This window comes from Thamnophis elegans, chromosome 3, assembly GCF_009769535.1.
Source record: "Thamnophis elegans isolate rThaEle1 chromosome 3, rThaEle1.pri, whole genome shotgun sequence".
In the NCBI taxonomy this organism is placed as follows: domain Eukaryota; kingdom Metazoa; phylum Chordata; class Lepidosauria; order Squamata; family Colubridae; genus Thamnophis; species Thamnophis elegans.
The window spans coordinates 103,058,967-103,073,361 of NC_045543.1; the positions used below are offsets into that span (position 1 = coordinate 103,058,967).

The window sequence follows — 14,395 nt, forward strand, 5'->3', positions numbered from 1 at the left end:
TACCTTTGGTTAGAGCATAAGTACTTTTAGGGACAATTACTTGTTTATCTGATTTGTATTCCTCCTTTCCCCAAACAAGGCAACAAACTCAACTCTTCCTTTCCAGGTTTTCCCACAATAACTGCCGGGTACAAAAGACCAGGGCTACCTGTGAAATTCCAGTTAAATTGATTGACTACTACTACTCCCTTTCCATTGGAATCTACTTAACTAATGGGTAGCACTTAGCTCTGAATAAGGGTCAATGAAATTCATAAAAGGGTTGAACTTAGTCCACTTCTGGCTATGTAGAAGACAGGTGTCAAACTCTCATAATATTGTCATGTGATGTATCACAACGCTTTTTCCCTTTGTAGAGCTGGGGTGGGCATGGCCTGTGCATGACGCATTTGGCTGCCAGTTTGACAGCCCTGATGTAGAGAGTCTAGGCTTATTTCTCTTTGGACTCTGCCTCTAGTTTCTGCCACTTTTTCTACTATAATAATCCATTGCACTAGATTGGCTTGAGAAAGCATGACCAGTACATAACTTAGTAAATTTTGACCACTGATGGTGGACTTGAACCTGCCTTTCACTTATCCTAGTTCCAAAGCCTTAGCTCCCATGCTGCACTACACCACCGTATCATGCTGTATATGATTCTATAGACAGCGTATATTTATCACCACATATTGTGAAACACTCATGCCATTTTTGGGAAGTTCCTAAGGGGCTACAGTAAATTCTGCAAATGAAAATTCATTGTACAATTCTTATGCATCCCATACTATATTTTGATCACTTTATTTTTAAGTGGGCTATGATACTGCTTCAGGAAGATGAAGGTAATATCACCCAAAAATAAACACACTGTTGTGTGTTTATTATTTAAAAGGGACTATTTCATATGACATTGACATGGACAGCAGAGGTTTGCTGTGTAATTAAGTTTTGCATGAATCTGTCCCCTATGATTTATGTGAATATTGTTCACCAGAGATTTTATAATTATTCTTTGTAACATTAAATTTGAAAAGGGTATTATGTACATGCATACACTGCTATGTAAATGCCTATGTATTTGTATTCCTTGCCCCATCTTAAATGTATGAAGTATGAAATAAAATTTGCTTGGTTTTCTTTAAGTTCAACTTTGAGCTGTAAATCAATCATACATATTGGATGGAATGCACATCGAGCAGATATATGATCATTGATCCTATGAGTTCTGCTAGACAAGCTTCAAGATGCAATGAAGCACAACTTAGTATTTCTGAATATCGTCGTGTGGCATGAATTTGCTATACACAGCAGACAGAAATCAACATTCTTTCTGGCAGTTTTTTGGTGAAGTATGCTATAGCAGTGTTATGTCTGATGCTGCCAGTTTGCTGTCAAACTAAGATTAGACTGCATATTATGCCATATGAAGAGCTGTATGGTTTAAGCCAGGGGTGTCAAACTCAAGGCCTGGGGCCGGATCTGGCCCGTGGGGTGCTTAGATCTGGCCCATGGGGCCGTCCTGAAAACAGCGAAGGACCGACTCGTAGTCCATCTACTAGCAAAAATGGAGCTCAGGAGGGCTGCATATGGATCCAAGTGTGGCCACGCCCACCCTTGCTAGGCCCACTCCACCACCACCCCTCCAAGGTCAAACAACCCTGATGCGGCCCTCAATGAAATTGAGTTTCACAGCCCTGGTTTAGGCCTTCCTATCTAACAACTGCTTTCTCTGTTATATCTGTGCCTGGAATGTAAAGATTTAGCAGAACTTCCTTCTTGAGGATGCTGCGCTTGCAAGGGCTTCATGGAAAGGCAACCCAAAACAGCTGATTCTCAGCCAGATATTTCTCAACTGTGAAATTTCCTCCCTCTTTAATTTGTATGGAGACTGATCTGAAGATGTATCTGTTGAACCGGGGCTTTGGTTAATTGGTCGTGCCATGTTTCTTGTTAATCTGTGTTCTAATAGTTCTGTCCTGTGCAATCACTTTTAAAGCTGCTCTTTTTTTAAGTTTAATTGTAAAATGGCTTGATTGGATTTGTTGGGTACCCCTTGCATCAGATTTGTCTTTTTGATACATTGCTTTGTTGATACGTTCTACATAGAAGCAAACACATTTTATTGTGTGATGTTTATGGGTAAAACATTTATTTTATGATAGTGCTTATAGTTTTCATGACAAAGACTTCAGATTCAGTTGCTGCCCCCCCTTCCACTTAAAGAATCTTATGTGGTTTGATGTGAGAAGGATTTCTAAATGAACCTGTTGTTGGCTGCTACTCAGATGGTACAAGTCAATGTGGACAAATAATTTGACCTTGTATGAAACAAATTCTTATGATCCCGAAACCAACTAGATTTTCTCAGGCATCAAGAGTTAATGCAATTGTCTCACAAGAGTCCCTGTTATAGACTCTAGTGATGGCGAACATTTTTCACCTCAGGTGCCAAAAGCCCCTGGAGGGTGAAAAACAGCCAAAAGTGCAAACCGGAAGTCCGTTCCCGAACTTCAGGTTTGCGCATTGGGTATTTTTTTGCCCTTCTTCCCCTTCAGGGAAACCCCCAGAGAGCAAAAAGCAGCCAAAAATCAAGCCCAAAAATTAATCTGGAGCTGACAGAGCAATGCCTTGCGTGCCCTCAGAAATGGCTTGCTTTGGCATGCTTTTGGCATGTGTGCCATTGGTTCGCCATCACGGCTCTAGGTGGTTTATAACAGTTAGTATAAAACCAGCATAAAAATAGAATTGTACAATAACTCTGCCCCTGGAATGGAAAAAAAAACAACCACAGTCAAATCTCGTCTCTCTCTTAGTTTATATTAAGACATTATTGACTTCTTGGAAACAGTATGAGCACATTAGAGATTTCCTTCTTTTGGGATTTTTTTTTTTCCAAAATTAACTGTCGAAATTCACTTAGATGAAAACCCTTCTGCATGCAGTAACACCTACCTAATGTCTTATTCTATATTTATACTACTAAAAACATCATTGTGTTTAACTGTTTGTACGTTCACGTTAGCCCAAATGCTGCTAGTACTACAACTATTTTCGTATCGAATTTGCTAATTTTAAAAATGCATGAAAATCCAGGACTCACTATTCTCATGTAATTGAAATTCCCATGATGTTCATATCAGTTTTATTCGGAAAGCATCCCCACATCGTGATTGTTATTTCTGATAGTCCTCACCAGCTTCCCAGAAGCAAAGTCAATGTGGAAGCTGGCAGGAAGCCAGAAGTTGCTTCCGTTCCCATTGCTTTTTTTGCCTGCTCATGGTCATTCTATTTATCTGTTTAGGTAAATTAACATTGATTTATTATTGAAGTTCATTGGCTACTACATATATTTTTATGTATATAATATATACCCTTCTTATGAGTTGATTACAGGACAGTATAATATTATAAATAAGATATAAACAAAATATGGCCAGCCTATAATTTACTGTTTATTCTGGTCATATCAGATAGTGCTGTCTTTCTCTCAAAGGATGACACAATGGTTCAAGTGTTGTCTAGTTAAGAAAGTTAACAGTCTACTTAAAGGTAAATACTTATAATTTGAGGAGTTCCTTTAGTTAGAAAGCAACGTGAGCTTCCTGTCTTTTTCTTCCAGTAATAAATCAAAATAATGGAGAAATAAGATCTTTCTGTAATGTTCATAACGAATCAGGTTGATAAGAGAATTACATTCCCAGTATGCCTGAGGGCAATAGGTTGTCTTATGGGTTATACCATGTTGCATAGTGGACATAGCTTTCTCCTTCTATATTTGGTTCCTGAAACTCATTCTCTAAACTAAGATGGATGTCACACCCCACTGAGTAATAACAGGATTGATTTATTAATAGAGATTTTCACTGAAATGGCCCACCATGGTTCTTTACAAATAAGTTTACTCGAACAAAGAAAGTATAAGGAATATCCAGTGGTGGGTTTCAAAAATTGTTGGAACCTACTCTGTGGGTGTGGCCTCCTTTGTGGGAGTGGCTTGCCACCCATGTGACCAGATATGAAATTATGAATTAGTGCTTAGGTTGGTCCAAGTAGCTATTCAGAAACTCTGGCATTGAAGCATGCAAGTCTTAAAGCTGTCAAGTTACAACTTCCTTGCCAGTGGTGGGTTTCAAAATTTTTTGGAACCTCTTCTGTAGGTGTGGCCTGCTTTCCGGGTCCACTGGTGGAACGTCTTCTAACCGGTTCGGTAGATTTGACGAACCGGTTCTACCGAATAGGAGCGAACTGGTAGGAACCTACCTCTGAATATGACCCATTGTGAGAAACCATTCATGATCTGGTTCTGATTTGGCTTCTGACTACTTGTTTAGAAACAGAGAAGGAGAATATTAAAGTTAATTCTATGCATGTGTCTTCATTGCAAAGGTTGTAGGATAAGCCTAAACGGACTTTCCCCCAAAAGTTCCTGAAAAACAAGATATTGATAAACGATCTGGTTTTAATTTTCACTGACAGGCTGAAAATAGTTAAAACCAACAGGCCTATGGGGTAGGTGATTTAAAAGAAACTAATAAGAAATACATGCTAGGAAAATCTTTTAATAGGTACAGGTCATAATAATTATACATTATATTAAGGCTAGCTTTCTTCTAAATATCACTTGATTTGGAATTTAAAGGATGAGAGTTATTTTCATATGAGTGTACTCGGGTGGGTTCCGGCAGGCACTATTTCTGGTTCACTTGTGTGTCCCCTTTGCGTGCGCCCACGCATGTGCAGTAAGATTAAAATTGTAGAAACAAGATGGCAGCACCGTCAGTGGGAACCAGTTGAGGGGTGTGGCAGGTCTGGGTCACTGCTGGTGCCAGCGATCAGGCTGCCAAACCACTACTGGTTCGGCCAAACTGGTCTGAACCGTTAGGAACCCACTACTGGGGGTATTTTAGGACTCCCCTTAATATCCTGATAGCTATTATGATGGGGGAGGGTGGTGGTTCATAAATTAGGATGCTGGGCTGTCGATCAGTAGGTTCGTGTTCAAGAGCCAGTTGTTGCTGCGGAACAGGGTGAGTTCATGTCACATTCTCCAGCTCCTGCCGAGCTAGCAGTTTGAAATTGGATGACCACAAGTATATAAATGGGTTCTACTTTGGTGAGCAATTTATTGGGGACAAGGAAGGAGCCCCCAACTGGCATCCCCTGGACAACGGTGATGTCACTGTTCAATTATTTCAACCTGGGAGCACTTTAGTGTGACTGTAGTAATCTGTTATGATGATGTAATAGATTGTATGGGTGATCTTGGGGAATGAGAGGAAAAAATGCTGCTAGGAAACAATAAGAGAAGAGCAGAAGGAACCCCCCCCCCAATGGCTTAACAGTCAGAGAAAGAAAATTAGGAAGGACCCACCTTGGTCAGGCAGTTAAAGATGGTGGCCGTAAGGTTGTAGTTTCATACTTGTAAGATTCTGTTAGTGTAGTCTTACATCAAAGCATAATTTGTACATCTAATCATGTTTCCTGTCCAGTTTACCTAAGAGGGGCTGAGAAGTGAATAATGATGTGGAATTAATTAATTAAAAGTCCTTTAATATGATCCAGCCAGGTTGTAATTATAGGAAGTAACTGTACCTCAAATCAAAATAGTTGAGTTCCAACTTTTGATGGAAATTCTGTTGACATTTCAGATTGTAGTTAATAATGCATTATCAGCTGAACTTAGCAAACAATTCAGTCAGTTAATAAGGAAAAAAACCCCAGTTTTAAGGAAGTTTCAGCTTCGAATAATTTAGTGGAAGCCAGGTGTAAAATAAAAATAAAGTACGTTTGTTGTTGGGCTGAAAATAGGAGAAAGAAGAACAGGTAGTCCTTAATGTAATGACCATAACTGAGCCCAAAATTCTGCCATTAAACAAGGTAGCTGTTAACTGAGTTGTGCTTCATTTTTTCATCCTTTTTTTTGCCAAGTTGTTGAATGAATGAAGTTTTAAGTGAATCATGTAATTGTTAATCTGGCTACTGCCATTGACTTTACTTGTCAGAAACTAGATTACAGATAACAATCATATGACCCCAGGATAGTGCAGCAGTGAAAAATACATGCCGATTGACAAGTGTTGAATTTTAAGCAAGTGAGTACGGGAATGGTGACATGGTTGTGTGAAAAAAGCCATTTTTTTCAGTGCTGTTGTAGCTTTGAATAGTCACTGTAATGGTAAATCAAGGACTACTTGTATTAGATATTCGCCACATCATAAAGCAATAAAGGTAGAAGAAGAAAAGAATCTAAAATGAGCCACAATGGCGCAGTGGTTCGAATGCTGCAGCTACTTCTGCTGACTGCTGTCTGAGTGCAATTTGGCAGTTCAGACCTCACCAGGCTCAAGGTTGACTCAGCCTTCCATCCTTCCGAGGTGGGTAAAATGAGGACCCAAATTATTGGGGGCAATATGCTGACTCTGTAAACCGCTTAGAGAGGGCTATGAAGCAGTATATAAGTGTAAGTGCTATTGATAAAAAAACCCAAACCTGGTACCTGGTATTTATGAAGTGATGCCAAAGGAGGCTTTTGGCTAATCTCTGAGCTAACTACCTTTTGTTCTTTTTTACATTGTGTTTCAGAGATGGTGAGCAAAGTTTAAGTAGATCAATGGTCAATAGCTCCGATAAAATAAGCCGGAAGAGTGGCTCTTCAGTGTTCCAGCATTCTGTTGAAAGATGGAAAATCAATTCCTCCTTGGTGCTGGAAATAAGGTTAGTATCTTAAAGTATATAGTCATTCATATATATAGCTTGCAGCTTTGATGAGGCTGGGAAACCTTTTTTATTTAGCCTTGTCCACTGTGTTGGATACAAAATTCTAAAAGATGAATAATCTTGGGAAAATAAATTTCTCTTGGTCTCTCAGTACTGTATGGGTTTGTGAAATTACAGAAGATCTTGACAATCTTGGGAAAAAGTCACAAAGCAACTTTAACCAGAATTCTAAAAGATAGATAGATAGATAGATAGATAGATAGATAGATAGATAGATAGATAGATAGATAGATGATAGATGGATAGATAGATGATAGATGGATAGATAGATGATAGATAGATAGATAGATAGATAGATAGATAGATAGATAGATAGATAGATAGATAGATAGATAGAGGTATATGTATATGTGTATGTATGTATGTATGTATATGTATGTGTGTGTATATGTATATATATATGTGTGTGTGTGTGTGTGTGTGTATGTGTGTGTGTATGTATGTGTATGTACACATACATACATACATACCGTGTTTCCCCGAAAGTAAGACAAGATCTTATTTTCTTTTGACCCCTGAAATAAGCACTTGGCCTTATTTTCAGGGAGATCTTATTATTTTTGAGGTGCAGGAGCACGGCCACCTCATTGCTGCTGTAATGCAATATTTTTGGGGGGGTTATTTTTGGGGGAGGGCTTATTATAATGCATGCGCTCAAAAGCCAGATTGGGTTTATTATCCAGGAAAGTCTTATTTTCGGGAAAACAGGGTAGGTTGTGTTTAATGTTTGCATACATTTAGTATTTTAGAGTGATGAAATGGAAATATGAAAGTAAATTTTAATGATAAAGAATGCTTTGAGGTTGATTTTTAGGTAGGATTTTTAGCTAGCATTTAAGTAACTACATTTAAAACAGGACATATGCTATTGATATTTGTACACATCAACTTCTTAGGAGCATCTGTTGAAGATTTATCTTTTGGATAAGTCTTTGAATTGTCCTAGCAAAGCACTTCTTTCAAAAGTCAGAAAATATACCTTCTTTCTAATATATGACTTGTTAACTGCCTGACCCATGTCTCTTCCTCTTAATTGCCATCAGAAAAAACAGTAAAAAAGCGGAAGGTGTCAGTTAAAACCACAGATGTCTCTATAATTGTGTATTCATGTGACCGAAACTCTTGTAAAGATGGGGAGAGAAATGTCTTTTGGAAATAATCAAGTTCACAGCTAATGGTGCATTTGATAATTTGTGACAAACGGTTATCTTCTGCTAAACTATAAAGGAACAGAATATTTTATTAGAGTTATCTAAAATTTACTTGTCTGATGTGAAAGCAAAGAAGAGGATACCTTAAGTTTTTTAATTTTTCTTTCTTCACAATCCTTACAAAATAAATTCCATACTGTTATGGAATGCTAATATAAATGATGTACCAAGTGCTGATCTGAATGTCGGGAGCAATGAGTGAATAGCCTTCAAAATTAGTGCAGGTAGAGAACTAGAAGATATGTGGAAATCTCAATGTAGTTGCATGAATTTCCATCAAATGTAGTTGCATGAATTTCTCTTCCCAAATTAGAACACCTTGCCCTGAGATTAGCAATATGGATTAAACAGTCATAGCATACTTCAACAATCTCTTGGAAATAAATTATCAAGAAATAACAGCAGTTCGTAGGGGTGTGTATAACTTTGGTAGTACTTCACTTTGATTAAGATTTGAATGAAACACCTCCTTTATAGCTGCTTCACAAGCAATGTGATCTCTTTCTTATAAAATAAAATATTAAGTATTTATGTTGTTTGCCTTGCTTTGTTTCAGAGCCCCTTTCAGCTTTTTCCTGTGGAACTCATGCAATAAAAGTTTTTGAGAAATTCTCCAGGACAAAGCTGAGACAAGTCTTCCCCTACAGTCTTGTTGAAATTGATTTCAGGCTGGGCAGGTTAAGCACACAATGCAGACATTCCCTTATTGGGCTCTGGAGCTTTCTGGCCTAGAGATCCTTGGGCCACTTGCCAGAAACTTTGGTGAGACTGCAGAGCAGATACTACTTATCTCCTTCGGGCATGCTGCAGAGAAAATGCTACTCAGCTTTAAGCAGCACATGAGGGAAGAGGGAGGGTATGTCTTACACAGTGTTTGAGAAAGGTCAAAACTGGAGGGCGTGTTGCCTTTGTGAGCATCATGAAGAAGGCACTGCTTTTCCACACCAGCCTCCTTTAGATATGAAGTATTTTCTAGGCTGGATTGTTTCATTGCATGCCTCTGAATCACCCAAATTGGAGATTCTTTGATGGATGCTAGGGCAAAACCCCGAGAAGAAATCATCCAAATTGGTTTGATGAGGTAAATTATGCTATCTCTAGACATCAGAGAAGTGAAATTATACTGTTTTTATGGTATTAATCACAAATGTAAAATGTATCTTGATTCCTTTTGGAGAGTTTTGGGTTGGTGGAAGGCAGAAGGATGCAAGCCAAAATTGGTGAAATAAGGAAAAGTAGGAAGAAGTCTTATTTGTATAAATAAAACTATAAATGACTCTTTCTCCATATGCTTAAATTATATGATTCTTTTAATTTAATTTTAATTTCCTTTTAATTTCTACATTATTGAATCATTTGATGTAGGCGCATTTGAAACATTTTTAAAAAATCACATAAAATTAAAATTTTGAATTGAAATGTGTTTATAACTAATATATTTAATTAGCTGCTTTTCTTTTTTTAATTTTTTGTTAATTCTTATGAAAACCTAATTTTAACCTTTTTAAAACTAAATTCTCAAAAGCAGAGTCTGGAATGACATATGGCAATTTCAGTGAACATTATCATTATATTAGATAAACCTGCACTGCTCGCTCTCTCTCCCCTCCCTCCCTCCCCCCCTCTCTCTCTCTCACACACACACACAAATATACACATTTTTAAAACATTCAGACCACAATGTGATTTTGTTAAGAGCCCTATTTTGTTTTCAGTTGAATAACCACAAAGGCACAATTACTAGGGGTGGAGATTTCTTATTGTTCTAAAAAAGGAAACAGCAAAAAGACTTCAAGCTAAGTTGAAAAGCATGTGAGCTGTTTGTGGTTTTTCAGCACTGCAGGCTTAATTGTGAGATAGATAGCTTTTGTAAGTGGTTAAAAAACAACTGTGCCAAGACTTATTTTTCATTTGTTAATAGCAAGGGTGGCATATATAGTGGATTATATATATGGTGGTGTTAGTCACAAAAACCCCTACGAGTAGACACATGAGTCCTTAAAATTATTTTGTTCCCTCCAGAAGTGAGGAGAAAGAAGGACTGACAGACATCTTGAATAGTTCACCAAAATCCCAATATTTTTTAATTGTCTAGCACTCTTCAAACACTAGCTGTTATTGTCTTTGCTCTTGGGAATAATCTGTACAGAGCCCTTATCCTAACTCCCAAAATATGTTCCCTTTGTATTCTCAAAACTATTTTTGTTTGATTTTGCAAATCGTTTCTTCATCCGCAAGGCTCCTGACAAAGTAATGCTAAAATATGCCAGGCAGCATAATATCTAAACATTTTTTATCAATTAAAAATGATGGAAATCCTGACATTTAATGCCTCTGATTGACTTTACAAACATAGACATCTGTCTCCATCCTATTCGGGCGTCTAGTGGCTGAGCTGAGGTAGGGAAATGAGGAAATGTTCAAGATACTGTGATTATGTAAATGTTGTCTCATGTGTAAGTGAGGTATTTGTGTAGTTATATCATTGTGCACATTATTTTGGCATCACTGCAATGTGTTATGGATGCTACAAATGTATTTCCCCCTCAACACACAACTAATCATTAGGAAGCTCAGTGTCTTCAATGGCGTTGTGCTATTCTACTTTGTGGATTTTGACAACCTGAGGAATTTTTTTTTGCTGATATCCAGATTATATAACCTTATCTCAGCAACCGGTATTGAAATGGATTTGGGGAATTCTGGGTTGTAGGAGTTGTCTGACCTTAGTTTTTCACTAGCATATGTTTCATGACCTATATAGGTAACATCTTCCATGCTGTACTGGCATATATACTTACCTAAGCCTTCAAACCTTAACTACATATATTGTCTGCCATTGCAATTTTGGAAGAATACGGGATAACAAAATTGTAATGGTGTTCTCATCCTTTCAATGCCATTTGAATCAGCATTGGGTTTGTAGCCTCACAGGGAGCTTCTTGTTTGAAGAAAATAGTTTGTGGTTTGTTAAGTAATGGAGGAGATAGTTTCCTAATTCTCATTTCAGCCAGACTTTCCTTTGATGTGAGAAGGAATTTACATCCCCAAAAAAGCAGAGTATTTTAACATTTTTAAAAAGTTCAACTCTATATATTATACACATTTTGTTTATACTTATTATTAGTTTCAAGGCACGGACAGGATTAATGTAGAAAACAATATTAGATTCACATTTCCATGCTAAGCAGTGGTTTAAACAATGGATTGCGTGCTGTGCAATGTAATTCAATTGTAGCAATATTGTAAACCATTCTTTATTTTGTCCCATGTTAAATATTAAAGGCTATTGTTCATACAGATTAGCCCAAAATCAGTTAAACCATCAGCCTCAGCTTTAAAAAGATGGTGCAGATAGAAATGGGTTCGCATATTTATTGTTTGTGATTTGTTCTATTTAATGAAGTGATTTCATTTGTTAGAAAAATGATCAATAAAGTCTCTAAAAAGTGAAGTCTTTCCTTAGAAAGATGCCTCATAAGATAAATAAAGTAAAGAGGAGTTAGTTATAACAGTAGCCATTTGTTTGGTGAAATCAATAACTCCTAGGAGAATATAAACACAAATCTTTCATTTTCATTTCTCACGATAATTTAACTGCAACTATGCAATGTGTGAACTTTTTTAAAAGCGGGATTTGTAAAGATTTGTTTGGACCATCTGTCTTCTTGACACGGATATCTGAACCTAACTACTGAGCTATGTTGTTTGCATTTTTGAAGTGAGAAATCAATATTTTTTTAAAAAACCAAGTTCATATTAAGTTATGTATTACTCACTCAATCAAAGTCATTATGTCTTTTTAAAAGTAACAAGCTTGAGGGATATTTCTTAAAAAATGGAATGATATTTTTTCCTTATTGATAAAGTGGATAAATTGAGTGAAGAAAGTTGAATGCAAGCAGTTCAAAATGGCTGGGTCTCGAGTCTCTAAGGAAAGACTTTATTATGCCCAGATTGGCCTGCTTATTGCCAGGCCTTCCCTGATTTTATTTTTTAAATTATTTTAAAATAATAATAGGGATAACAAAAATTATACAATACCTCTAGCACTATGAAACAAAAATATTTACCTACTCCAGGTCCTTGGGAAGCACTTAATGGATGGAAAAAATGCAAATCCAGTCTAAACAGCTGGCTGACTGTTACCAACTATTTGTCTGTTGTGAGCCACCCAGAGTCCCTATGGTACTGGGCGGCATACAAATTCTAATAAACTTTAAACTATATGACAGGAAGTACCATACTTCTAAAAATGCTTCTAGACTCATATCTTTGTTCCATTAGCAACTTTTAGAAATATAAAGGTGTGCTGTGCTTTCTTTGAAAATAGGCAAAGCAATAGGAGCGGAGAGCAGCAACTGCATCATTTTGTCTTTTTCAATGTGTGGGGTTTATAACTAGCCATAGCTGCTAAGGCTTATAAGAGTACCTGAATGCCAAATACGCGCATTGAACCAAAAACCCAATACTTTTGTTCAATGTCTATTAATGTAACATTAAGTTAGTTCTGCAAGATCAGTCCAAATTTTGGCCTAATGTTTTATTTCTTGGATACTTTATTCTAAATGAGACCTTATTGTTCCTTTGAATAGGTATTTGGAAGTGCTCATATGTTGCTCCAGAAATAACACTACATCCTCGATGGCAGACAATAAGATCTCTCTGTCATAAATTTATCCATAACTCTGGACTGCAAGTAACTCAAAGGGCATTTTAGCTGCAAAATACAGATTTTTAGTTATATAATCTTTCAATTTTTGCCATGTGAAAATAAAACTGAAAATAAATGACTGTAACCTTCTCTACTATGTACTACTCTTGCTTTCTTTTTTTGTTCAATTTCTGCCCCAAAATCTGCCTTATTACCAAAAAAAAATCCAAAATACTTCATTTGTTTTGCATAAGAGTAACATCAATATCATATCAGTGTCACCCTTAGATGCTGATTGATTGATTGATTGACTAATTGACTTATTCTTGGTAGAATCAAATCCTGACTTTCCTGACCTAGTTCAATATTCTGATTTTATGTAAGGTAGTTAAATACCTCGTGGTCACACACACACACACCCGACTGTATTTCTCTGTAGAAACTTATAGTACAGCAAACTCCATGCTTTTATCACAGAAAATAATTTTAAGACAGGCTGTAAATAAATTTTTAATACTTTCACACATGTCTTGCCCAATTGTTTTGACACAAAGTATGTTGTAAATTGTCAAGAAGTTTAATAATTCTAATCTAGCTAAAATTAGACTTTCTAATTAGGTTAGTATCTATTTGTCTGCGTTCCCAAAAATGTGTTACTGTTAATGATTGATAAAGCCAAACAACTCTAGCATTAAAGAGTGAAAAAGCCTTCTCCTAGAAAATTTATAATCTTAAATGTGTGGGATATAATATTTTCTAAGAGCTTTTTCTGGCAACTTGGTTTCTATTTATTAAACATCTAAAGCATATTAATACGCTATACTTTTTTTCCATAAAAACTATTCTAGGGTGCTAAGAAAAATACCTGATCTCACCAGACACATTTATAAATGAATTCTTGCTGTGTTGTCTGTGTGTGGAGTTTTTGAAGAACTTCTTCCACACTATGAAGCATCAAGGATTTCTGCATGTAATCTGCAAGTTTCTTTCTCTCTCTCTTTCAGTTAAGGCTATATTGGAGAAATGAAGGAGATGATATTGTGTATGCATGCAAACGAGAAAAAAGAGCCTTACGGTCCTTGATATCTAGTACAGTACAGGGAGTCGTCAACTTCCAACCACAATTGAGCCCAAAATTTATGTTGCTAAGCGAAACATTTGTTAAGTGAATTTTGCCCCATTTTACGAGCTTTCTTGCCACAGTTGTTAAATGAATCACTGAAGTTGTTAAGTTAGTAACAGGGTTGTTAAGTGAATCTGGCTTCTCCCTTGACTTTGCTTGTCAGAAAGTCACAAAAAGTAATCATATGACCCTGGGACACTGCAACCGTCATAAATATGAGTCAGTTGCCAAGCGTCTGAGTTTTGAGCACTTGGCCAAGGGGATGTTAAAAAGGTCATAAGTGCGAAAAATGATCACAAGCCACTTTTTTCAGTGCTATTGTGATTTTGAATGATCACTAAATGAACTTTTGTAAGTCAGGGACTACTTGTATATTTCACAGAATGCAGAAACACTCAACTTCAGCAGAAGCTCTTTGCTCCTGCAAGAGATTATTTGTGTTTTCTCTTCACTAATCTCATTGTTCTATCCCAAATCTCATCCCCAAGAAATAGCCACACAGTGCCCCAAGCAACTCTTCCTCATTTCAAAGGGAAGCAGTAAGAGTAGCTCACAGTAAATCCATTCCCAAAGCAGAGGAGAAAATAATTTTTTCTTGTTAAGAACAAGCATTTGAGAGTATTATTTGCTTTTTACATTCGGTTTTGG

The 14,395-nt window shown here is 36.7% G+C and overlaps 1 protein-coding gene across 1 annotated transcript in view; it reads left to right on the forward strand.

Annotated features, from left to right (window-relative positions):
- Positions 1-14,395, forward strand: part of ST8SIA4 (ST8 alpha-N-acetyl-neuraminide alpha-2,8-sialyltransferase 4) — a 76,960-nt gene that overhangs the window by 7,026 nt on the left and 55,539 nt on the right. Inside the window, exon 2 of the mRNA XM_032212609.1 lies at positions 6,565-6,696. Within this exon, the coding sequence (XP_032068500.1) occupies positions 6,565-6,696 (132 nt within the window). The remainder of the gene's footprint in view (positions 1-6,564; positions 6,697-14,395) is intronic.